The sequence below is a fragment of the Lepus europaeus genome, chromosome 5 (assembly GCF_033115175.1).
Source record: "Lepus europaeus isolate LE1 chromosome 5, mLepTim1.pri, whole genome shotgun sequence".
Classification (NCBI taxonomy): domain Eukaryota; kingdom Metazoa; phylum Chordata; class Mammalia; order Lagomorpha; family Leporidae; genus Lepus; species Lepus europaeus.
Genome location: NC_084831.1, coordinates 108569169 through 108595468, shown reverse-complemented (window position 1 = coordinate 108595468; position 26300 = coordinate 108569169). Strand labels below are relative to the sequence as shown.

Here is a 26300-nt window from a genome sequence, read left to right as displayed (position 1 = left end):
CTGATCTTTCTCCTGGTTATGAGTCTCAGGCTTCTTTGCATGTTAAATAATTTAGATAGGACACTAAGCAGTGTACAGTGTTACATTTTTGAGTGTCTTAAGTTTTTTGTCTTCATGGAAAGATTATTACCTTTTCTGGGTAGGAATCAGCTTAAACCTTGTTCGTGTGGTGCTAAAGTAGTCTTCTCTCCAGAACTAGTTAAGCCTTACTTGTAGGCCATGAACTCGTGGTGTCCATGCTAGATTACCTGGCTGTTCGGTGATTTGTTCCCTTGCTTATTACTGAAATCTGAACATTTCTCAGACTTGTGTGAACTTGGGATGTTAGTTAGTTTATAGTTCCCCCTAGTTGTTTTTTTCCCGTTAGTTGTTTGTCCTCCGGCCTCATGTAGTATTAACTTTTGCCTTAGCAGTTGTATTCAGCCAGAGATTCAAGGAGACCCTGTATAGATTTCTTGACCCTATATAGATTTTTTCTTTGAGTTGCTCTCTCCTCTCTTTTCAGCCTTCCCTGGAAATTATATCTGCCTCAGCCTTTCCAAACTCCAGTCTCTTTATCCTCAGCTCCACAACATGATTATACTCTGTTTGGGTTCCTTATTTCAGCACACCTTTCTTGAAAGTCTCCAGGAAGAAAGCTGGGCCATCCTAGGGCCTGCCTCACTTTCTCATTTCTTGCAGGGCTCACAGACCTGACCTGTCTGTTATTAAATATCTGAAAGCGTTTATTTTATATACAAAGGTATTTTAAGAATTTCATGAAAAATGGAATTCAAAAATAAGTTTATTTTGCCACAAAAAAAATTTTGCAGGGTGGGCATTTTAAGTCATCTCTTGGGATGCTTGTATCCCTCCAGAGTGCCGGGTTTGAGTTCCAGCTGCTCTGCATCCCATCCAACTTCCTGCTAATGCACACCCTGGGAGGAAGCATTTGATGGCTCTGCCACCAGTGTGGGAAACTCAAATGGAGTCTGGGCTCCTTGCTTCAGCCTGCTCCATGTCTGCTGTTGCAGACATTTGAGGAGTGAGCCATAAGATGGAAAATCAATGTCGTTCTCTTTCTCTCTTCCTTTCAAATAAGATGAAAATTAATAATAATAGAGGGAAACAGCATTGTGGCCCTGTGAGCTACACTGCTACCTACAGTGCCAGCACAGGTTCAAGTCCCAGCTGCTCTGCTTCCCATCCAGCTTCCTGCTAATGCGCCTAGGAAAGCAGCAGCAGATGGCTCAAATGCTGGGCCCCTGCACTTATGTTAGAGACCAGGAAGAAGCTTCTGGCTCCTGGCTTTGGTTTAGTCCAGCCTCTGTCTCTGTAACTCTGCCTTTCAGATAAATAAGTAAATCTTTTTTTTTTTTTTTTAAAGGATGATTTTCTTTGCATCAGACCATCAACAAAGTTTTGTTGCTGGCACAGCTTTCCTATAGGCTTGTGGTAATGGCTTAAATGAAAATTGATAGAAGTCTTGATGAGTAGTTTCTCTGCCAAGAAAATGTGTGTGTGTGTGTGTGTATCAGTTTTCGTCAGCTGTCCTGACGGAGCTAGGCTCAGATATCTTCCTGCCTGTTATTTAATCAAGGCCACACAGACAGTGCTCCGGAAGGATGACCCCTGCCTCAGGAAGTTTTGAACCAGTTGCTATTTATATCCAGTATGCAGTAGAACTTGAGATTGGGTCTTTACCCAGCTGGTAGGAAAGGTCTTGTGCCAAATTTTACATTTGAGGAAGCAGTGTATGGGCCTGAAAGAGTGAAGCATCTGTGTGAAAGGAAGGAATGTGACAGTGACTGTAAGTGTTTTTGCTGATTTGGGTCAAGGGTGTGGTGGCAGAGATGTGGGAAGTTCAGTGACAAAATAGGTTATTATGTTTTAAAGCAACTGAAAGTTAATGGGCACCTTGGACTGTCTTTAACGTGGTGTATATAGAATCCTATCCTGCTAGTAGTAAAGTTGAAATAAGGGTTTGTGATAGGCTAATATTGTCTATCAACATAAGATGTGAGCAGGAAATTAGCTCTTAGTGTTTCCAGACTAACTGGTTCTCGCTTTGGATGTGTACAGGACTTTTGGGTTATTTGAGATGTATTTCTGCATATGCATCGTTTTAGAGTACTCCATTAATTCTTATTTCAGCAGGAGATTTCAAAGGATTGATTTAGTGCAAAATAATACTGTATATCCCTATGTGTAATCTCTTATAAAACCTTATTCTGCCTAGCTTTCGGAAATTAAATATGGCAATACATTAAAGCTCACAATTTGAGAGATACCACAAATAACATTTTCTTAGAATATATGGGCCGGCACCACGGCTCAATAGGCTAATCCTCCGCCTTGCGGCGCCGGCACACCAGGTTCTAGTCCCGGTCGGGACACCGATCCTGTCCTGGTTGCCCCTCTTCCAGGCCAGCTCTCTGCTGTGGCCAGGGAGTGCAGTGGAGGATGGCCCAAGTGTTTGGGCCCTGCACCCCATGGGAGACCAGGATAAGTACCTGGCTCCTGCCCTCGGATCAGCATGGTGCGCCGGCCGCAGCGCGCCTACCACGGCAGCCATTGGAGGGTGAACCAACGGCAAAAAGGAGGAACTTTCTCTCTGTCTCTCTCTCTCTACTGTCCACTCTGCCTGTCAAAAAAAAAAAAAAAAAAAAAAGACCGGCGCCATGGCTTAACAGGCTAATCCTCTGCCTTGCGGCGCCGGCACACCAGGTTCTAGTCCCGGTTGGGGCACCGGATTCTATCCCGGTTGCCCCTCTTCCAGGCCAGCCCTCTGCTGTGGCCCGGGAAGGCAGTGGAGGATGGCCCAAGTGCTTGGGCCCTGCACCCACATGGGAGACCAGGAGAAGCACCTGGCTCCTGGCTTCGGATCAGCAAGATGCGCCGGCCGCAGCGACCATTGGAGGGTGAACCAACGGCAAAAAGGAAGACCTTTCTCTCTGTCTCTCTCTCACTATCCATCCTGCCTGTCAAAAAATAAATAAATAAAAAAATTAAAAAAAAAAAAGAATATATGACCAGCTTAGGAGTACATTTATGGAATTGAATTATGGCTGGTGCCATGGCTTAACAGGCTAATCCTCCACCTTGCGGCGCTGGCACACCGGGTCCTAGTCCCTGTTGAGGTGCCGGATTCTATCCCGGTTGCCCCTCTTCCAGGCCAGCTCTCTGCTATGACCCGGGAAGGCAGTGGAGGATGGCCCAAGTGCTTGGGCCCTGCACCTGCATGGGAGACCAGGAGAAGCACCTGGCTCCTGGCTTCGGATCAGCACGATGCGCCGGCCGCAGCGGCTGTTGGAGGGTGAACCAACGGCAAAAAGGAAGACCTTTCTCTCTGTCTCTCTCTCTCTCACTATCCACTCTGCCTGTCAAAAAAAAAAAAAAAAAAGGAATTGAATTATACATTTCTACATATGCAATGTGAATGAATATTTATGGGTAGATAGGCAAAATTGTTGGAGTTTTAATAATTAGGAAATTATAAAACTGTTAACAGTTTTTCTTGTCTCATTTTAATAGGGTTATTCAAGATAGCCATTTTCAACAAAGATCAATGATCTAAATTTAAAAAGAGATTTCTAAGTTAAACATGGAAAGAAAATACTGGAAACACTTGGAGTCTGACAAGATAAAGAATACAGTATTTTACAGCTACTTGTAATGGAACCTTTGTGAAATTCCTTACTTGTCATGCACCCAACTGGGAACATGGATGTTGGTTTTTCTCGTTCTGCTGTTCAGACGCTGTCAAGAAGCCACTGCAAAAACATCAAACAAAAAATTTCTCAGTGGGAAGGAAGGACTAATGGTATATCTAACCCAGTTAAATGGCATCCAAAGGACTTTGGAGTGAGATATAATAACTATCAACAACAGATTCTTCCTAAGAAAAATCCTGTTTTGGAGGGACCGAGCAAAAAGCTGGATGTAACCAACTCTCAAAATGTGGGTCTAGGCATGAGCGGAGATGCAAAAAGCTGTGATCAAAGTGAGGATGAAAGTGAAAATCATGAACTTAATACACGTTTCTTTAAAAATGAATCAGAATCCAACTGGGTGTGTTCTCGTATCAAACAAATTGAAAGCTGGAAAGAAGTTGTTTTGGATCCAGAGACTTCATTACCTCCAGGAAACCTCTATACCTCACAGATATTATGGAAGAAAATAGAATCACTTCCCCCAAATAAAGTCTTAAATTTGGCTTTAGAACATTGTGACTCTTCAGAAAAAGAACTGAATTTCAGGGTTCTGGAGAGTTCATATGGAATAACTAAGAGCTTAGAAAATATTTACTCTGAACCTGAGGGGCAAGAATGTGGATCGTCTATAAATCCTTTGCCAAAACCTCGTAGGACATTCAGATATTTGTCTGAATCTGGTGTTATGCCATGTAAGGAAAGAAACTGTGACAAAAAATACTGTGAAAATACTTCTTGTGCAGAATCTTCTTTGGCTTCTTCTCGGGAACCTGAACCAAAGAAATATGGTGGAAAAATCAGAGGGAGGTCTAAAAGGTATGTTTTTAGCCTATAGAAAGTGACCTGTAGGCCAGCGCCGCGGCTCAGTAGGCTAATCCTCCGCCTTGCGGCGCCGGCACACCAGGTTCTAGTCCCGGTCGGGGCACCGATCCTGTCCCGGTTGCCCCTCTTCCAGGCCAGCTCTCTGCTGTGGCCAGGGAGTGCAGTGGAGGATGGCCCTAGTGCTTGGGCCCTGCACCCCATGGGAGACCAGGATAAGCACCTGGCTCCTGCCATCGGATCAGCGCGGTGTGCCGGCCGCAGCGTGCCTACCGCGGCGGCCATTGGAGGGTGAACCAACGGCAAAGGAAGACCTTTCTCTCTGTCTCCCTCTACTGTCCACTCTGCCTGTCAAAAAATTAAAAAATAAATAAATAAAAATTAAAAAAAAAAAAAAAAAGTGACCTGTAAGTATTTCCCTCACAGGTTTGTTGAGCTGTTTTTTCCTTTTCCCACCTATTTCCATTTCCCAGCTTAGGTGGTAGCCCTAATTTGAACATGTAGATGTTAATTAACGTGAGGGGAAAGTAGAGATGTAGTAATATCTAACATACTCTGCTGACATAAGGACATCAGAAGACCTTCCATTTTATATCTTTAAGAATCTGAAGGGAAACAACTACATTCTTCTATTTCAATTAGGGCATGCTGGCCTTAGCTCCACCTTTCATTAGAGTGAACTTACAGGAACCCGGTGGAGAATATGAATGTGATTGGCTGGAAGTCTCTCATTTTTCTCGTGGTGCATATAGGGCACCCAACCTAGTGTATTATTCTTAGATCTTTGATAAAAACACCTTTGTAATTCTGCATGTGAGTCCTTTACTCATTGATTTCTATCTACTGTGTCAATTTAAAGATTAGAATTTTGAACAATAGAACTTTAAACATATCTCCTTTCTTAAGGAAATCCTTTGAATTTGAGGATATTCAGCACTTTCGAAATCGGAACTCACAGAAGATCCATGAAGAACTTGGAAGAAATTCTGGCTCAGCACTTTATTACACGCAATCTGAGGACAATATCTATGAGGATATCATATGTAGGTGTCCACAACTTTGCAATTAAATTTAATGAGTATGTATTTGGTGAAACCCTTAATTGTAGGATGGCTTTTTTTTTTTTTTAACAATCAAACATACCTTGCTCTGGAATTTTCTTTTTAATATGAAAACCTTTGGTATATGAGTTCTTTTATTCTTTAATGAGTTTTACATCCAGTGTAATGGAATGCTCAGTTCAGAAGCTGTTTATAGTACAGCATTTGGAGAGTTCGTTTAGCTTGGTTGGACACTAAAGTGACTTATAAGCTTACAGAGACAGTGATTTTAAGACTCACATTGCTATAGCAATGTAGAATAAGAGAGCTGATGATGATCAGGTTGTTTGTTTCTTTTGCTAGTTGTAGTCATTTTGTTTCCATTTAGTTATGTTCCTCTAAGCCTTTTTCCCCCTATTACTCTCAAGATCCTGCCAAAGAAAATCCCTATGAAGATATTCCAGTGCAGCCTCTACCCATGTGGAGATCTCCTTCAGCATGGAAGCTATCACCCCCTAAATATGCTTTCAGAGCGCCCAAGGTATAACCAGAGGATTAAATAAAGGAATCATTGATCTCTTGTTGTCTCTACAAAAAAGTTAAGATGGTTTAACTGGGGCCAAAACTAAAAGGCAGTGAAATGTAGGTTATATTGTTGGTGGAGAATTGTTTTTTATTTTAAGGATTTATTTATTTATTTGACAGAGCTATAAAGAGGGGAGTGGGGAGAGAAGGGTAGAGAGAAAGAGATCTTCTGTCTGCTGGTTTACTTCCTAGATGGCCGCAAATGGGCTGGGCCAGGCAGAAGCCAGGAGCTGGGAGCTTCAACCAGGTCTCCCATGTAGGTGGCAGGGACCCAAACACTTGGGCCATCTTCCGCTGCTTTTCCCAGGCCATTAGCAGCGAGCTGGATTGAAAGTGGAGCAGCCAGAATGAGAACCGGCGCCCATATGGGATGCCGGCATCACAGGTGGTGGCTTTTACCTAGGATGCCACAATGCCCGGCCCCTGGTGGAGGATTGTTGTTTCCTGTTTTGTCTTTTGGACCACACACATCTTTTTGTTTTCTTTGTTCTGTTGTTGTTGCTTTAGCCCATCAAAAATTTTTAATAGGAATGCCTCAGACAAGCCATGACCATTTAGTTCACTGTCATTATGTTATTAACCTAAGCCCAAATTAACCTGTGTGGCCTGGAAAACATTTGAGCCCCCTAGAGGCAAAGGCTCTGTTCAGGTTATGAATACTCTGAGCAGTTTTCTGGGCATTTGACTACATTACAGTAGTAGAAGAGCTTTGGATTAGAAACCTGAGAAACTTCTTTACAAATGGTGAGAAGGAAATTATGGTATCTTCATGTGAGACGATTTGAAAGGAAGGACAAGCTAAATTTTTTCTAGGCTAGCTTTGACTTTGTGTGAGAACACAGGCATTAACCAGATGAGCTTATCTTACCAGTACATCTTCTGTTTTAGCTTCCTCCCAAACCTCAGTTCCTTCACCGGAAGACTATGGAACTGAAGAACTCACGAGCTTATTTACGGCCAAAGCTCACAAAGGATACCACTTTGCCTGTCACATTAACTGAATGGAAGCTTTTCAGAGCTGGAGAAGTTGCAAACAGGAAAAGGAGAACTCTTCCAAGAGTAAGGACTCCAGTGTTTTCATGCTTCGACTCTGACTTCAGCTTTTTAATAAGAGAATAAATAAGCTTTAGACTGAAACGAATAATAGGTTGGGAATTAGAAGATCTGGAAAGGAACACATGATTTTTGTACCTGATTTTAACATTAAATAAAAGGCACAGCTGTTTATTGGTTTAGTAACTGCTAACTGGCTCCTTGGGAAATAGTCTGTTCCAGAATTACTTTCATTTTTCTGATCTGTTTCCTGCCCTTAATATGTGAAAGTTGGAAGACACACAGTTTTTATAAAGCACTAAACTGATTTCTCTCAGTGGAAAAAAAGTCTTTGGATTTTTTTATTTCCTCATCATGGTGAGGAATATCGCAGAATCAAAGGTTTAAAGAACTGCCCAGCAGCCTGCAGTCGCCCTCTCCTGTGGTAGTGCATGCTGGCACAGCACTTCAGCTTTCTTCTTGGAGAAAACAGATCATGTGTTCATAGAATACAGACATCTAAGGGACTGCGCTTAAGACCTGATCATTGGAATGGCATTAGCAGATCCTTAGGAATTATGGACTGCAGAGTTTAATGAGATCCAAGGAGATTTTCCAAGACTTTTGATTTCATGCTTCAGTATTTTATATACTGTGGATCTCAACTTCTCAAAGCTTATTCTTTTATGGTCATAGGTGATAAATCCAACTTTTCCTTTTCTACTATTTTCTCAAAGGCTTTTGGAGAAGTAGGAGAAAGAAAATGGTGATGACCTCTTGATTGTTGGTCAGAAACAGGTCGTTACCCTTTCTGTCATCTTCCTTGGATGACATGCTTTTTAGATGTCTCTCATGGAATACACATTTTGGCTTTGGATTATCTTCAGGAACAACTTTCTGTTAGAAAAGAGTTTTCATTTATTTCCCCTTTGATGACTGCAGCTGTTCTTGGAAGGGAAATTGCTTTCACATTTGGAAATTGCTGGTTTAGTCCAGATGCCTCTTTTCCCACCTTTCCTTTCTTTCCTGCTGTGGAAGCATGGGTGGGATTGTTTGCTAGAGTACATTTCCTAGTGTTTTGTATTGTTTGAGTCTAATTCTATAGCACTATGGTTTCTATCATTTTTTAGACAACCTACAGTATTTCCTGCAACTAGAAGGTATATGTAGATTCTTCCTAGCTCATAACTAACATTTCATTTTATCACTTTATCTCATATTTCCAGAACACGTGGCTTCTTTTCCTTTATAATATTTGAGTATTGCTTACAAATATTTATTTACTTGTTCAAGAGGCAGAGAGAGGAGAAGGACAAAGACGGAGAGACAAACTGACAAAACTCCCATCTACTGCTTCATTCCCCAAATCCCTGCAATGTCCTGGGCAGGGCCAAGCTGAAGTCAGGAGCCAAGAACCTAGGCCAAGTCTTCCATGTGGGTGGCAGGAACCTAACTGCTTGAGTCATCATTTGCTGCTTCCTAGGGTCTGCATTAGCAGGAAGCAGGAATAAGGAGCAGAGCCAGGACTCAGACAAAGGCACTCGATATGGAATGCAGGCATCCCAGCTGGTGTCTTATCTACTAGACCAGTTGTCAATACCTTTTGCTTATACTTCAGATACACATGAATAATTATGCTGTTTGAGTCATCATGTACCCGCATATGCTTACTGTTACACAATCTTCCCTGTACTGCCTAACACTAACTTTCAAGGATTTATTTATTTGCTTTGGAAGTCACAGTTACGGAGAGAGGGGAGAGAGAGAGAGAGAGAGAGAAAGAGAGAGAGAAAGAACGAGCTCTTCCATGCACTGGTTCACTCCCCAGATGGCCACAATGAGCAGCAGTGGGCCAGGCCAAAGCCAGGAGCTAGGAGCTTCATTCGAATCTCTCATGTGGGTGGCAGGGGTCCAGACACCTGGGCCAACTTCCTCTGCTTTTCCCACGCCACCAGCAAGGAACTGGATCAGAAGCAAAGCAGCAGGGACATGAACTAGTGCCCACAGGGGATGCTGGCATGGCAGGTGGCAACTTAACCCCCCACTATGCTACAACAATTCTGCCCCCCCCCTTATTTGGTTTTTAAATGGTAGTGTTTAAGAACATTAGCAGTTTTTCACTTGAATGGAAACTACAAAAATATTTTTAAGAGAAAAAAATAATCTAGTACTGTGGGAATAATCTGCATGTTGGAAGCACATATTTCATACTTGTTTTTCTTGCAATGAACTGATTCACTGCCCATTGATTGCTGAGATTGCTAGAGAAACAATTGCAAAAGAGAAAGCAAGAATTTTTTTTCAGACAATTTTGTTGGTTGTAATTTTATGTAATGCTCTTAATAATTGTAGTTCTCATTAAGGATGAATACTTAAGAAAAATTTGGAAATTTAAGAAAAGCATACATGGCAAAACTGATTAGTTTCTCCTTTAATAAGTGTGTGTTGACCTGCTCTATCTTTCCACTTTTTTTTAATTCCAATCTGTAGGTCCCCCTCTCTCCAACCTTCTACTCACCCCATACCCCTTTGACAGCAGCAAAAAAAGAACTTTAATAAGTAATGTTTATTAAATAGAGAGAAACAGTTATATAACAAATTAAATGGTCCATATACTGCTTGCTTGAGATATAGAATGATGAGCAGAAGGGGACAAAACAATCTTTGTACTTGAACATATTTGAGAATTTCCCATCTTTAGGATATATTTATAAAATGAATTTTAATGTTAGTACTCCCAGCAGCAAAGAGTATTTCCTTTGACAGAAGCTTTGTAAGTGTGATGATCCTCTCTTTGGGAAGAATTCTTGGCAGCAGAAATAACTGAGCCCCACCCTGCCTTCCAAGTGAATGAGTGTCCCTTCCACTTCCTTCTCTGGGCAGGAAAAACTTGGGTTTGATGGTAAAGGCTTGGTCACTGTGTGGAGTACAGTATCCACATCTTCATTTTGTGACATGGAATGACAAGAAGTCTTTCTAAAACCCCAGGGAGGAGATGCCCTTTCCTACTTCCCTTACCCGTGTTGTAGGGACTTGGTATTAGAACAAATATCAGGGGCCAGCGTGTGGCTCACTTGGTTAATCCTCCGCCTGTGGCGACGGCATCCCATATGGACGCCGGTTCTAGTCCCGGCTGCTCCTCTTCCAATCCAGCTCTCTGCTGTGGCCTGGGAAGGCAGTGGAGGATGGCCCAAGGGCTTGGGTCCCTGAACCCACATGGAAGACCTAGAGGAAGCTCCTGGCTCCTGGCTTCGAATTGGTGCAGCACCGGCTGTGGCAGCCATTTGGGGAGTGAACCAACGGAAGGAAGACCTTTCTCTTTGTCTCTCTCTCTCACTGTCTAACTCTATCTGTCAAATAAATAAATAAAAGAACAAATATTATCCAACTAAAGATTACCATTTAAATTCAAAAGTGAGAGCCATGAAGGTTTTTATTTATGAAACAGATCTTTTCTCTGAGAATCACTAATAATAATGCCCTCAAGCTGTAGAATTCGTGAATGTTGGTTTTAATTTGTATTTTTCCGGCCTTTTCCAGCTTGTATTGAAAATAGATGATATATTTGAGTCTAAGAGAGGGAAAAAGAAGGTAAAGTTACACCCTTGCACTGGAAAAGAGATACCTCCCTCAAAAGGTAAGAATTGTGTTCCGATCCAGCCAACTGTAGGCTGTCAGCATTTGAGGGAAAAATAATTATGTGACTTAATGTTTGATATGTATTAACACTTTTGGTTTACTTTCTTGTTGATTGCACTTAAATATAACCTTTAGAATGAGGGACAATTTCTCAAATCTCTTTTATTTAATTCTGTGTCAAGTGATAGCTATTGGATGAATAAATGAAAAAAATCATAAATCAATTAAACTAATTTTCACAGGTGCTCTGAATCATTGTTTTGTAGTCCTACTTTGATTTATAGGCATTTATCAGTATAGATCGACTCCTTTAGTGCAGAAATGAAAACTTACTAATAAGTTCAATCGTTTTATCATCTTGCAGATGTCAACATAAAACTTACATTGTTTTAATTAAACTGAAGCATTCATAATAAATTACCTAGAAAATTTTTAAAAATTTATGAAGGGTGCAAGCATTCATCCTAGCTGTTGAGATACCTGTGTCCCATATTAGACTATCTGGGTTAGATATGCAGCTCTGGCTCCTGATTCCAGCTTCCTACGAATGCAGACCTTGGGGGGCATTATATTTCAAGTATTTGCGTTTCTGCCACCCACATGAGAGCTGAATTGAGTTCCTTAATCTGGCTTCAGCCTGGCCAACTGTTGCAGGTATTTGGCAAGTGAACCAGCAAATGGAAGCTCAATTTTTCTTTCTTCCTCTCATAAATAAATAAATAAAACCTCATTTAAAATTCTTAACTTGGTTGTCTGGCAGTTAAGATATAGAGGGGTGGATGTTTGGCACAGCAGTTAAGTTGCCATTTGAGATGCCCATTCCCCCATCTGAGTAACTTGTTGAGTCCTGGCTGCTTTGCTTCCTATCCAACTTCCTGCTAATGTTCATCATGGAAGGCAGCAGATGATGGGATGGGTAGAGTACTTGGGTCCCTGTCACCCAAGTGACAGTAACTGCCAGGGCTGAATTAGGCTGAAGCCAGGATCCTGAAACTCCATCCAGGTCTCCCATGTGGGTGGCAGGGACCTGAGCACTCGGGCCATCCTCTGCTGCCCTCTCAGGTGCATTAGCAGGGAGCTGGATAGGAAGTGGAACAGCCAGGGCTTGAGCCAGTGCCAATATGGGATAATGGCATCTCAGGCACTGGCTTACCCCACTGCCTCAATGCCAGACCCAAAGGACTGCCCTAATTTTGCAGACAAACTGAGACAGAAGGGGAAATGTAGATTTGAATCAAGGAGCTTGACTCCACAAAATCTTACCCTTTTCTTTCACCAAAACAATTAGTCTCAATTTTTATCATAAACTCAAAGTTTATGAGAAACTAGAAGTTTCTCTCTTTTGTGTGTGTTTCCTTATCCTCAACAAGGGTATTATCAAAGGATTTTATTTGTGTAATTTCAGATTATTTTTATAATTTCAAATACAGAAAATAAAAACTAATGTGAAATAGTGTGATAGATCTTTTCTGATGCATTATTATTTTATTTTCAATATATTTTTATTTTTAATCCACAGATAGTAATGTCTCATGCATTAGTGTTCATTTTCTAAATAGCCCTGTGTGTCACATATTGTTGTTACTTCATAGATAAGGGAATAAATTATAAATTGCAGATTATATAACATATCAAGACGCTAGAGCCAGAACAAGTGCTTGCACACATTATCATTTTTCCACATTGATAGCACTTTGCTGATAACTACTCTCCAGATACTCCACTCTGAATAGGTTCTTAATGATCCTAGTTTCTTCTGTATGCTTTATGCATATGGGGTAGGAACATTTTAGTATATTTCACTCTAAGACAAGTTTTTGAAGAACCAAATCCTTTTTTTTAAACTGTGTCATTGTTGAAAAAAATTCTTCAATAGCTAGAATTGCCAGCTTGTAGCATCAGAAACAGAAGATAGTCCCTACATTGTAACTCTTCCCAAAAAGCTGGTTTTCTTTTGTTTATTTTTAAAGATTACTTATTTATTTGTTTGAAAGTAGAGTTACAGAGAGAGAGGCAGAGACAGAGAGATCTTTCATCTGCTGATTCACTTCCTAAATGGCTGTAACAGCCAGGCCTACTCCACGTGGAAGCCAGGGAGCTGCATCCATGGGCACAGGGACCCAAGCACTTGAGCAGTTTTCCACTGCTTTCCCAGGCACTTTGGCAGGGAACTGGATTGGAAGTGGAGCAATTAGGACTCAAACTGACACTCATATGGGATGCTCGCCCTTCAAGAAGAGGTTTAACCTGCTGCACCACAGTCCACACCCCAAAAGTTGGTTTTCTTTTGCAAAGAAAATAAGCATTTTTCTCAGCCTTTGTGATCAGTTCTTTCAATGGCCAAGAGTTTTTCTCCTGTCCACAGATCACTCGGCTCTGTCATCAGAATTCTCAGATTTTTGTGTTCCTCCTTACGTGCTTGTTGACACATCAGCAGTGCCTAAAAGATGTAGATAATTATACTTGCCTACTCTATCAGTACATGCCAGAGTTTGGGAATAAACTCCAACTGAAGCATTTCTTAACTTCCAGTTTTCAGGTGTTACAGAATGATGTAACATTCTGCCTTTATAGTATTATATGTTGAAGTCACTTATAAAAAAGGAATAACCTAGTACTTTTTTTTAATCCATAGAGATTGATTCTCAATAGAATTCCCCGTTGATTCATAATTCCCTTAACCTTCATTCGTTATCTTAGAATGCAGGTCATCAAGGCCTATGACTGTCCATGTGCTAGAGCCACGTAAATGCTGCTTATGTAAAGTCCTTTCTAGTTCTACTGCCTTTTCTCACTGTCTTCATTCTTTTCTTTCTGAACACTTGGTAACACTTTTTCTACAGAAATGGTCCTGCAACTCACACTACTCAGACTTTGAATGCCTTCCTTTTAAAATAATCTTCATGTATTTTATAGGTCTTTCAGTATCAACCCAAAACAAATCTGTACTATCATTATATAGATATAAATGGATGTTTAGCTGTTTCTAACATCTTATTTAACTTGTGGACAATTAAGGAGTGTGTGTGTGTATCCTACCTGGCATCTTTCTTTTTCTTTTTAAAAAAGCTTTATTTATTTTATTTGAAAGTCAGAGAGGGAGAGGCAGAGGCAGAGAGAGAGAGAAAGGGAGGGAGAGAGAGAAGGGAAGAGAGGGTTCTTCCATCTGCTGGTCCATTCCCCAAATGGCCACAATGGCCAGGGCTAGGCAAGGCTGAAGCCAGGAGCCAGGAGCCAACAGCTTCATCCAGGTCTCCCACGTGGGTGCAGAGGCCCAAGCACTTGAGCCATCTTCCACTATTTTCAAATGCACATTAACAGGGAGCAGGATGGGAAGTGAAGCAGCCAAGATTCGAACCGGTGTCCACATGGGATTCTGGCACTGCAGGCGGCAACTTTACCTGCTACGCCCCAGTGCCAGCCCCTCAAGTGTCATCTTGACACCTGTACCAAATGTCTGCTCTAGGTAGAAACTTTGTAACTTTATATAATCAAACTTCCATTTTTTTTTATTTATGACTCCTAGGTCTGGTTTTTCCTAGAACATTTAAAGATTTTTCCCCTTCTTTGCATGTTTCCTGTTTTGGTTTAACTTTCAGACTTAATCCAAAAAAATTTTTTTAAAGATTTATTTATTTGAAAGGCAGAGTTAGAGAGAGAGAGAGATCGAGAGCGAGAGAGATCTTCCATCTGTTGGTTCACTCCCCAATTGGCCACAACAGCAGGGACCTGGATCAGAAGTCAAGCAGCCAGGACTCAAACCTCTGCGTATATGGGATGCCGGTGTCACAGGTGGTGGCTTTACCTGCTACACCACAGCGCTGGCCCCCAGAATTTTTTTTTCAAAATATTTTATTTATCTATTTATTTATTTGAAAGGCGGAGTCACAGAAAGAGACAGAGATAAAGACAGAGAGGTCTTCCATCTGCTGGTTCACGCCCTAAAAGGCTGCCAACGGCTGGAGTTGGTCTGATCCAAAACCAGGAGCCAGGAGCTTCTTCCGGGTCTCCCATGTGCCCACAGAGGCCCAAGCAGAGAGCTGGATCAGAAGAGGAGCAGCTGGGACTAGAACCATGCCCACATGGGATGGCAGTGCTACAGGCAGAGGTTTAGCCCACCATACCACAGCACTGACCCCGTCCCAAAAACTTTTATTCATTTATTCAAAAAGCTCTTTTCCCTTAAATTATGTGTCTGGGATTATGATCCATAATGCTCCCTTATGAAAGCCATTCAGCCTCTTATCCTCAAGATAATTAAAACTTTATTGGGGGGCCGGTGTTGTGATGTAGTGTGTCAAGCCTCCACCTGTGATGCTAGCATCCCACGTGGGTGCCAGTTCATGTGCTGACTGCTGCACTTTTTTAAAAATATTGATTTATTTGTTTCAAAGGCAGAGTTAGAGAGCACTCCCTGCTAATGTCCTAAGAAATGCAGCGGAAGATGGCTCAACTCCTTGGGCCTCTGCCACCCGTGGGGGAGACCCTAAAGAAACTCTTTACTCCTGATTTCGGCCTGGCCCAGCACTGGCCACCGTGGCCATTTGGGGAGTGAACAAGTGGATAGAAGACAGCTCTCTGTCTCTCCTTCTCTCTGTAACTCTGACTTTCAAAATAAATAAATAACTTTTTTTAAAATAAAATACCTTATTGGGAAAAATAAGAATAGTTCAAAGCAGTTTGAGTACTAAGAAAATTCATAGTAAAGGAAAAATCACAGTAATGGCCAAAAGTAGCTTAAAGGTATCATAAAAGAAGTAGAATGTTACTTCCTTAAGACTTCCTGGTTACCTGTTTCTCCTAGTCCTCACATTTTCTGTTCTAAACTCGCAGTCTTGCTGGTGTGCAGGTTTTTGTTTAATCAGCTTGATGTTCTGTCTTTGGTACTTTATTTGGGAATGCATGGACAAAGATGTAAATGAAAGATAGAATCTACTCTGAAATAAACTATTTAAAACTAATCTGAAATGAGGGAAACTGAGGAGTGAGGCAGGGTGGGCAGAAGATGGAATAGTTTCTTCTGAGTCTTTTGTAGTAGTCCCCCTTTACCCATGGTTTTCTACAGTTTTAGTTACCTAGGGTCAACTGTAGTCCAAAAACAGTAAATGGAATGTTCCACAAATAAATACTTTTTGTAAGTTTTAAATTGCACGTTTTTTGGGGGTGCATGATATGAAATCTCACACCTTCTGGCTCCACCTGGGACACAAATCATCCCTTTGTCCATCTGTATCCACAGGATATATGCTACCCATGTATTTGTCACTTAGAGCTGTCTTGATTATCAGATCTGTCACAGCATCACAGAACCTGTGTTACCCTTACAAAGTGGCCTAACACTGCATCACAATGCTTACATCTTTCAGCTTAGTTCATCTCATGACACAGGCAGTGTATCATCACAAGAAGGGTGAGTACTTTGAGAGAAAGAGACAACATCCACATAACTTTTATGACAGTGCATTATTATAACTATTCTGTTTTATTATTAGTTATTGTGTTAATCTCTTGTTGTGCCTAACATATAAATTAAACTTTATTGTGGGTATGTATGTATAGGAAAGAACACAGTATAAAGGTACAGTACAATCCATGGTTTCAGGCATCCACTGGGATCTTGGAAAATACCCCCTACAGAAAAGGTGGAGCTACTGTATTCTCTCTTGGTAACCATCCTGGTGTAGCTTATGGAAGTTGACATTGTCCTCATCTTCATGTACTTCCTGCTGTTTGACAATACGAATGGAAATTCTTCCTCTCTTTTCAGGTGAAACCAGTGGGAACGAAAGTGATGCCGAGTATCTGCCAAAGAGTGAGTGAGTCAGTGGGGCTGCTCCCTTTCTCGTGATGATCATGGGTGTGGGTGGGGTGGCCCCAGCCTTTGTGATTAAATGTGTTTTTCCCACTTGAGCTTTGATTTTGTTGTTGATGTCTTCATTTCCAGAACCCGCTGAGATTTGGGGGACTAAATAGTACACCGTCAGATGTTTGACAGTGTTGAAAATCTCCTAGAGTGGAGTGAGGCAAACCTGTATGGTTTTAGGGTGGAATGTTCTTAGGGGAGCAGCACAGAGCTGCATGTCCAGACATTTATGCCATAGTTTCCTGGCAGCCAAAACAGTGGATATGAATCATCCTCTGAGACTAACGCTTAGCATTAAATATCTGATTTTACAGTCACTCAAATGCAATTAAATTATTTAATTAACTTTGATGTCTCTGACATTGAGAAAGGAAACACTTATGTGTTACTTATTCATAGGCATTTATATTCCAAATTTTTGTGCTGTCTGCTTTGTGTTAGAATATAAAATGCGGCCGGCGCCGCGGCTCACTGGGCTGATCCTCCGCCTCGCGGCGCCGGCACACCGGGTTCTAGTCCCGGTCGGGGCACCGATCCTGTCCCGGTTGCCCCTCTTCCGGGCCAGCTCTCTGCTGTGGCCAGGGAGTGCAGTGGGGGATGGCCCAGGTGCTTGGGCCCTGCACCCCATGGGAGACCAGGAGAAGCGCCTGGCTCCTGCCATCGGAGCAGCGCGGTGCGCCGGCCGCAGCGCGCCTACCGCGCCGGCCATTGGAGGGTGAACCAACGGCAAGGGAGGACCTTTCTCTCTGTCTCTCTCTCTCACTGTCCACTCTGCCTGTCAAAAAGTAAAAAAAAAAAAAAAAAAAAAAAGAATATAAAATGCAACTTGCATTTCTGGCTGTATATTTGTCCCAGGCACATCTTGGTGCTCTGTCTCATTCACCTAATGATTTGTCACAGCAGGTTATTTAGTTCCTATTTAACTGGCTGACATACTGAGGCATGGAAAAAGTGGGAGATGTGAATTACCAAACCTGAATATGCGGCAGTTCCAAGTTCGACACTAATGTTATGATTAATAGTCTTGTGCTTCCTCCACCAGCCTAAATTGTCTCAGGTGTTTGATTCTGTAGCCTGATTGAAGGTGACATCTACGTCATCATCAGTTTCAGCCTACATGTGTATAGATGACTAATTTCGTGCTGCTGCCACATAGAAATAGGATCTCACATTTTCTTGACTTGAACTCAGCCCTTTAGGTCAGTAAGAAAGCTTTGCCTCCAGCACTAAATGTACTGAGGTGCCTCCTCATATTTTTAAGTGTTCTTAATATTTTGACCTATAGTGTAACTTTGGGGCAGTGTACATATAGCTCAAAAAAAAAAAAAAAAAAAAAAGAGAGAGAGAGAGAGAATGAGTTTTAAGATCAGTGGCTCAAAATGACTGATAAATCTCTGGGACATGGGGACTATTTCTTTTTTAATTACACAGTTTCCTCTGGGAGTGAGGTGGCTCCTCCCAGATCAGAATTTGAAGGTAAGTGAGAATAGGGTGCTATCCAGTTTGGGATGGGATTGCTATCTACTCTTTAAACAGTATGCTTTGGAGCCGGCACTGTGGTGTGGTAGGCTGAGCCTCTGCCTGAAGTGCCAGCATCCCATATGAGTGCCAGTTTGAGTCTTGGCTGCTCCTCTTCTGAGCTATAGCTCTCTGCTATGGCCTGGGAAAGCAGTGGAGGATGGCCTAGCTGCTTGTGTCGCTGCACCTGCATGGGAGACCCACAGGGAGCTTCTGACTCCTGGTTTTGGATCTGCCTAACTCCAGCTGTTGCGGCCATCTGAGGAGTGAACCAGCAGATGGAAGACCTTTCTCTCTGTCTCTCCCTCTCTCTGTAACTCCACCTCTCAAATAAATAAATAAAAATCTTTAAAAATAAATAGTTTGCTTCAGTTAGTTCACCTTTTTGAGGAAAGTCTACTAATAAATGTCTTCTTCCACTTCATTTTTCCCCTCTTGAAATTAGCACCATTTATTGATATAAACATATATCCCTTATTATTTATATATGCCCATGAGAGAAAGAAAGGAAGAGTTTCATTAATGTGAGAATAATTTTTGTTTTAATTTTCTCAACCACATCCCTTTCTGTACTTAACTTCCACAGCACTTAGTTTTTTGTCAAATGCCTGCATTGCTCCCATGATTTTGAGCTGTTCCCAGCAGTCATCAGTCCAGTGCCATTTTCCATGTGCCTTGATATGAGGCCATGAAAGATGGGCTAGCACAGGGATGTGTTGGGATGTATTTGGAGTGTTGGTTGGGACGTGGAATGTCCATCCCACTGCTCGCTGGAGGTGGAGTGAGATCCCTGGGCACCTAGACAGTCTGTTCTTGTCCCTGTAGCATGTCACAGCCCTTGCAAGTGTTTCTGAGTGGCAGGTATTACTTAGTCAACATTTATTCAGCAGTGACTGTGTGAAGATTACTCCTGTATGGGTTGTGACCTCTGGGTGCTAGAGAGAAGATAAGGCTGCAGAGGAAAAACATTGCTCTGTGCTTTCATTACAGATCGCCACAAGCGCCTAGCACAACTGCAGCAGTCTTTCAAAAGAAACCCTCACTACCAGACCTTGGAGCGGGATCTTATTGAATTACAAGAGCAGCAGCTGTTTGAGCTTTTTGTGGTGGTGTCTCTGCAGAAGAAGCCATCAGGAGTTAGCTATATTCCCCAGGTCATACAGCAGTTCCCTGGCAAGGTAAGAACAAGGAGGCCAAGAGGCATTCAGGAGGCTCCGGTGTCTCTGCACGTATCTGTTCCCTCTCCTCTTATTTATTGTTATCTCAGCCAGCTGTCACCAGTACTGTACTTGTTGGAGGGGCTGGTAAATGACTTCGATGACATCTTTGTCAGGCATAAGCTGCAACCAAAGAGGGAAAAACAAACAAGCTCCTTCTCCAAGTTAGTGTTTTTATTTTTGCCTCTGCCATTTAATTGTCTTTAGCAAGTTACAAAGCCTGAATTTTCTCCCGCTTAGAGAGGAGACTAATACTTGTGGCAGAATAGGGCAGTGTTTGAAGCATGGACTCCGAGCCAACACTCTGTGTTTGCCACTTATCAGTGCTGTGACTTTGAGTGGCTACCTGAGCTCTCCGTGCCTCTCCGTTTCCTCATGTGTGAAATGTGCTCATAATAGTACCTACCTTTGTGAGTTAAGGATTAAACGAGCTAATTTATGTAAGATACTTAAAACAGTATCTGGCATACAGTAAGCTCTGTTACTGTTAGTAAGGATTTAATGAGATAATGTTTGTAAAGTACTTAATATAGTTCCTGGAACAAAGTATGCAGGTGATAAATGATACTTCCTATTAACACTATTACTGGGTTTTCTCTGCCTTATTTTTAAATAAAATGATTCATGTATTCATTTAATCAGATATTTTTAAAATACCTAATTTTGCCAGGATTGGATTATGGGATACAACTGAAAAAGATCTTTGTATTCCTGCTCCCATGTAGCTTATTGAGCCCTTGAGCAAACTAAGCTCACAGACATGTGGGTTTTTGTAAAGGGGCGGGGGGGGAGATTCATAATGTTTTTGTAAAAATAACAATAATTTTTGTTGCCAATATTTAAAAATCAAATTTCACTTGCTAATCTGTATTTCTGCCTTCCTGAAAAACTGGAAAGACTGCCAAGAGTTGGCGTACATTCTAGGCGGTAGGAATCGGCTGAAACTGGGTGAGGAGCGGCAGGACCAGTACAGTCATACAGGCTCAGAAGGGCCCTATGCTTGGAGTTTAGTGCACCGCAGTCACCATCCTGAGATGTGTAATCATTTTATCTTTGAATTTCTGTGGGTTTTTAAAAAAGATTTATTTATTTGAAAGTCAGAGTTACACAGAAAGAGGAGAGGCTAAGAGAGCGAGAATTCTTCCATCCAGTGGCTCACTCCCCAGATGGCCGCAATGGCCAGAGCTGCGCCAATCCGAAGCCAGGAACCAGGAGCTTTTTCTGGGTCTCCCACACGGGTGCAGGGGCCCAAGGACTTGGGCCATCCTCCACTGCTTTCCCAGGCCATAGCAGAGAGCTGGCTTGGAAGTGGAGCATAGAGGCATTCAGGATGCTCCAGTGTCTCGATCCGGCGCCCATATGGGATGTCGGCGCTTCAGGCCAGGGCATTAACCCGCTGAGCCACAGTGCCGGCCCCCGAATTTCTGTTTTATAAGTGAATCTGATGGGACAGTTGGACATGTGCCACGGTCTTAAAGCCTCAATTCATTCATGGCCTCACCCCTACCACCTCCCCAGGATGGGTTTCTGAGTTGTCCTGTTCCCCACCCCTAGCTCCTGTCTTGCTTCCTTTCCACTTCCACTCAGTGATTGCTGCCACCTGCTGTCCCTGGCAGGGGCCTGGGGGCACAGACACGAGGAAGCTTAGGATCAGGCCAACATCGGCCCTGCAGTCTCCAGGCAAGGCATGAGGGCTGACTTCTCTGCCTTGGGCTTGTCGTGCCACATGTGTTCAGAGGTGACTTGGTGAGAGTGGGCCTTGCTATTACTCCAATCATGTACCAAGCATAGCCCTTTAGTGTAGGTTAAAACATGGCCCATGAGGAGATACTTAGCTCAGCTTCTACATCCTTAGAGTCTCAGTTCTGAAGCTGGCCAGAGAGGAAACCCAGCAGTTGGTAGGCCTCTTGGACATCATATTGAATGCTGGTGGCCCTGGGTACCTGTGAGGGTCTGCACTCATCCCCTGTGATTTTAGAGCATTTTAAAATACCAAATAAAGACCCGGGAGCAGGTGTTTGATGTAGTGGTTAAGTTGCCACTCAGGACACCTAGATCCCATGTTGGAGTGCGGTTCAAGTCTCAGCTCTTTCCCTTACAATCTGGCTTCCTGTACTGTGCTCTTTGGAAGGCAGCAGGTGATAGCTCATGTGCTTAGAGTCTAAGAGACATTTCCTGCATAGGTTCTCATTTTGAGATACCTTCAACAATATTCCTATAGTAAATAAACCTCTAAATTTAGTTTCTCATAAAATTTTTCAGTGTAACCTGACAGCACAGTGCCACAACATGATTTAGTAAAACAGTACTATAATAGTCCAAAATAATGTAATCTTTATAGCCTGATTAATCAAGTTTCCCAGCTGGTTTTGAGCAGTCTTGGAGTTGCAGGGGAGAACCTGAGCCTGAGTTAACAGGCTCAGAATCAGATAAGGGGCTGGTGACTCTGGCAGGGACTCAGGGATACCTCTAAGTGATTAGCATCTCTGTGCTCAGTGCTCAGGCACTCTTAGGTGGTGGGGAAGAGAGAGAGCTGATGGAGCCTGTTTTTCATTCTGTTGTAGAAAACCCTGAATGAAGATGATTAGGAATCATGTAAAAATAATAGGCTGTAATACCACTGAAAATTTGGTAGAATGCTTTTCCATCTTGAAGAGCTTAATATCCAAGTAACCCAGAGTGGCTGCATTTTCCTAAGGAAGTAAAGGACAGTTCATTTATACCAGTTATCTGAAGGCAGTATGCTAATTAGTCTTTAAGATTTTATTTATTTATTTGAGCTACAGACAGAGAGAGGGAAAGACAGAGAGAAAAGTCTTCCATCCGCTAGTTCACTCCCCGAATGGCTGCAACAGCCAGAGCTGGGTCTCTCTGAAGCTGGGAGCCAGGAGCTTCTTCTGGGTCTCCCACACAGGTGCAGGGGCCCAGGCATTTGGGCCATCCTCTACTACTTTCCAAGGCCATAGCAGAGAGCTGGGTCAGAAGATGAGGAGCCAGGACACAAACTGTGCCCATATGGAATGCTGGTACCATAGGCAGAGGCTTAACTTGCTACACCACCGTGCCAGCCCCTCCATGTTCAAATTTTACATTAAGTTTTCTAACCAGTACTTAGGTTAACAAAGATTATATGCTAAAGGGAAGTGATTATATACTGTAGATTTAAAAATAGGATATTTCTAAATATTCATCTACCTTTTCAAAGTATCTTTGATTATCAGAGAATGTCTTGAGCTGACTAGGTTTCTGCTGTGACTATATTGTAGAATGGATTTTTTATTTATCTTATGTCCCATAAGTGATAAATATACTGGTTTCCTACTGTGTGTTGTGCTAGATTAGATACTCTTTTCAGGGGCTGGTGCTGCGGCGTAGTGGCTACAGCTGCCGCCTGCAGTGCCGGCATCCCAAGTGGGCGCCGGTTCGGGTCCTGGCTGCTCCACTTCCCGTCCAGCTCTCTGCTATGGCCTGGGAAAACAGTAGACGATGGCCCAAATCCTTGAGCCCCTGCACCCACATGGGAGACCCAGAAGAAGCTCCTGGCTCCTGGTTTTAGATCAGTACAGCTCCGGCTGTTGCTGCCCATTAGGGAGTGAACCAATGGAGAGGAGACCCATCTCTCTCTTTGCCTTTCCTCTCTTTGTGTAACTATCTCTCTGACTTTCAAATAAATAAATAAATAAATCTTTAAAAAAAAAAAAAGAAAGAAAGAAAGAAACTTTCCAGTCATCTCTCCTACACTAGATTACAGGATCTCCACAGGTGCCCTGTCTGAGTAACAGTAGGCTGCTTTTTCTTAGAAGCAGTCCTCGTGCGTCCTGGGTCTTTTTTTTTTTTTTTCCCCACAGGCAGAGTGGACAGTGAGAGAGAGACACAGAGAGAAAGGTCTTCCCTTTGCCATTGGTTCACCCTCCAGTGGCTGCCGCGGCTGGCGCGCTGCGGCCGGCACATCGCGCTGATCCAGAGGCAGGAGCCAGGTGCTTCTCCTGGTCTCCCATGGGGTGCAGGGCCCAAGCACTTGGGCCATCCTCCACTGCACTCTGTGGCCACAGCAGAGAGCTGGCCTGGAAGAGGGGCAACTGGGATAGAATCCGGCGCCCTGATCGGGACTAGAACCCGGTGTTCCGGCGCTGCAGGTGGAGAATTAGCCTATTGAGAAGTGGCGCTGGCCTGGGTCATTTTCTATCCTGGCCGCCTGTTTTGTTAAGCAGCAGGAAGCCACTCTGAGACATCTGCTCAGGCTTAGCAGAGACCTCTTTTCTTGAGCCCAGGCTGGGCTTTTTAATTCTCTTCTCCACTTACACAGAAAAACAGCATCTGCAATGTTCTTTTTCAGGGTGATCATGGCTATAAGCAATCCAGAGACACTGAAGAGAGGCTCAAAGTTATCCCAAAATTCTGTTTTCCTGATTCAAAGGACTGGGTGCCAACCTCAGAACTCAAGAGGTAAATGGGCTAATTTTTCTGATTTCTCTTTCTTGGAACTACCAAAATAGAATCAGAGTATTTTGAGAAATGGGCAGAGCTGAGAGTGAAGCTGCGCTGTGGCAGGTTAAGGATGCAGTGGGAGGAAAGGAAGAAACAAAATTAGAGCACTTCCTATGTGGGACTCAGAAAACACAATAATTTAATTGTCAGAGGGAAATTTGACAGTCTCTTCAGTTTGCCAGATCTGCAGAAAAAATAGTTCTTTCAACTAGAACTGCCCCCACGTGGATGGAAAAGGAAAAAAAGACCTGGACTTTGGGACTCTACCGAGAAACAGAGACAAAACAAAGCAGTGTCTTCCACTAGTTCCTTAACGTGATGGAGGAAGCCACAGCCCCGATTATGTGTTCCCCTGTGGGATTTGGACGAAAGGAGGTTTCAGTTTTGGGAGCTGTAGGTATATTGAGAAGGGAGGTGTTGAAGAATTTCTTCCAGATATCTACAGGAAATTACCATTTCTAATTAATAAAACATCATTTCTCTGAATCATGCTTATAAATAGATAACTTCTTTGTTCAATGCTGTCATTATTTTTTAAGCTATTTAGGCTGAAACAGCTTGATTAGGTGAACTGTATCACATGCTGCTGGCCCGCTGGGTGCCAGCTCAGCTGTTGCCTGAGCAGCTCTGCCTTTAAGCCTCCTGTTGCCTCCAGGCCAAGCTGTTCTCTCATGAACAGTTTGGCCTGATCACCACTCTCATCTCTCAGCCATCGATGGTGATGTACCTGTGTTGTCAGTGGCTCTGCTAACTACATAGGCATTTCTTTCATACTGGCCTGGAAGCTCCCTGGTTGGCTTATCTCCCCAGTAAGTTCTGCATGTTAATTTTAAAATATTTAGAAAACATAGAAGAGTAAATAAAAAGCAGAAATTAAAAATCATTGGCAATCTGGTTACATAGAGATAATCACTGTAAATATTTTCATATATTCCCTTCCAATCTTACCTTTGATCATATATATGTGTATGTATGTATGTTATTCAATATGGATTTCTTAGATTAATACATTTTTTCTTAGGCATTTTTAGTTTTTTTAATAACTATCTTTTTATATATTTTGCCCATGTTTCTAATCAATTGACATTCTTCATATTGATTTTTTAAAAATATTTATTTATTTATTTATTTGAAAGTCAGAGTTACACAGAGAGAGAAGCAGAGGCAGAGAGAGAGAGAGAGAAAGGTCTTCCATCCACTGGTTTTCTTCCCAATTGTCTGCAACAGCTGGAGCTGTGCCAATTCGAAGCCAGGAGCCAGGAGCTTCTTTCAGGTCTCCCACATGGGTTCAGGGACCTAAGGACTTGGGCCATCTTCTACTGCTTTCCCAGGCCATAGCAGAGAGCTGGATTGGAAGTAGAGCAGCCAGGAGTCGAACTGGTGCCCAGATGGGATACTGGCACTGCAGGCGGTGGCTTTACCTGCTACCCCAGAGGGCCGACCCCCTTATTGATTTTTATGTGTTAAGGATACAATCTTTGCCTGTCATTCTTCCATACGGTCTCATATAACTAAATTTGGAAGGGAAATATCAAACATCAAAGTCCTTTATAGCTTACCTATTTGTTTGATTAAATTAGAATTCAGCAGGAGAGGAGTAGGCTTGATTAATAGCTAGAGTGGATGGATAAAAAAGTAAGGAGGCAGTGGGATTTCTAGTTTATTCCTTACATATTCCCTCACTCCAGTACAAGGCAAGATATTCTCAAGGGCTAGATATTCCTTAGCAGGAATGTGACTTGGAATAAATATATAAATACCTTCTCTTCTATCACAAATTGACTTCTGTTGGACTCTAATTTTTAGCTTTTTTTCCATGAGGAATGCCGTAAGTGGTTGTTCTCAAAATAACTATTGGAAATTTTTTTTCAGTGAGACATTCTCCTTTGTCTTGACTGGTGAAGATGGGAGTCGGTGGTTTGGTTACTGTAAGAAGCTCTTGGTAAGTACCACACTTGTGCTACAAAGTTGGTAAAAGAATAAAGTTAGACAAAAAACTTCAGAAATACTATCTCTAACCCTCTGAATTTGAGGGCCACTCAATGATCTCTGTGTTAAAGAAGCTATGTTAGCTTTAAACAGCAAGAACTAGATGGGGGTTAACCACAGAGTGTTCCAGTTTGCTTGCTTTCTTTTTTTGTTTGTTTTTTGTTTTTGTTAGTTTTTTTTGTTTGTTTTTTAAGGCAGAGTTAGAGAGAGAGAGATCCTCCATTCACTGGTTCACTCTGCAAATGGCCACAACAGACAAGGCTGAACCCAGGAGCCTAGAACTCCATCTGGGTCTCCCACATGGGTGGCAGGGGCCCAGGTACTTGGGTCATCTTCTGCTGCTTTCCCAAGTGCATTGGCAGGGAGCTGGGTTAGAAGTGAGACAGCCAGAACTTGAATAGATCATGCTTTTTATCTC

General features: G+C 42.5%; 1 protein-coding gene across 2 annotated transcripts in view; it reads left to right on the top strand.

Annotated features, from left to right (window-relative positions):
* Nucleotides 1-26300, top strand: part of DENND2C (DENN domain containing 2C) — a 73899-nt gene that overhangs the window by 31027 nt on the left and 16572 nt on the right. For both annotated transcript variants that reach the window (XM_062192018.1, XM_062192017.1), the window contains exons 2-10: nucleotides 3514-4508; nucleotides 5418-5554; nucleotides 5980-6092; nucleotides 7025-7195; nucleotides 10709-10805; nucleotides 16575-16619; nucleotides 19179-19366; nucleotides 23742-23851; nucleotides 25766-25835. In XM_062192018.1, coding sequence (XP_062048002.1) covers nucleotides 3685-4508; nucleotides 5418-5554; nucleotides 5980-6092; nucleotides 7025-7195; nucleotides 10709-10805; nucleotides 16575-16619; nucleotides 19179-19366; nucleotides 23742-23851; nucleotides 25766-25835 — 1755 coding nt within the window. In that variant the 5' untranslated portion in view covers nucleotides 3514-3684. The remainder of the gene's footprint in view (nucleotides 1-3513; nucleotides 4509-5417; nucleotides 5555-5979; nucleotides 6093-7024; nucleotides 7196-10708; nucleotides 10806-16574; nucleotides 16620-19178; nucleotides 19367-23741; nucleotides 23852-25765; nucleotides 25836-26300) is intronic.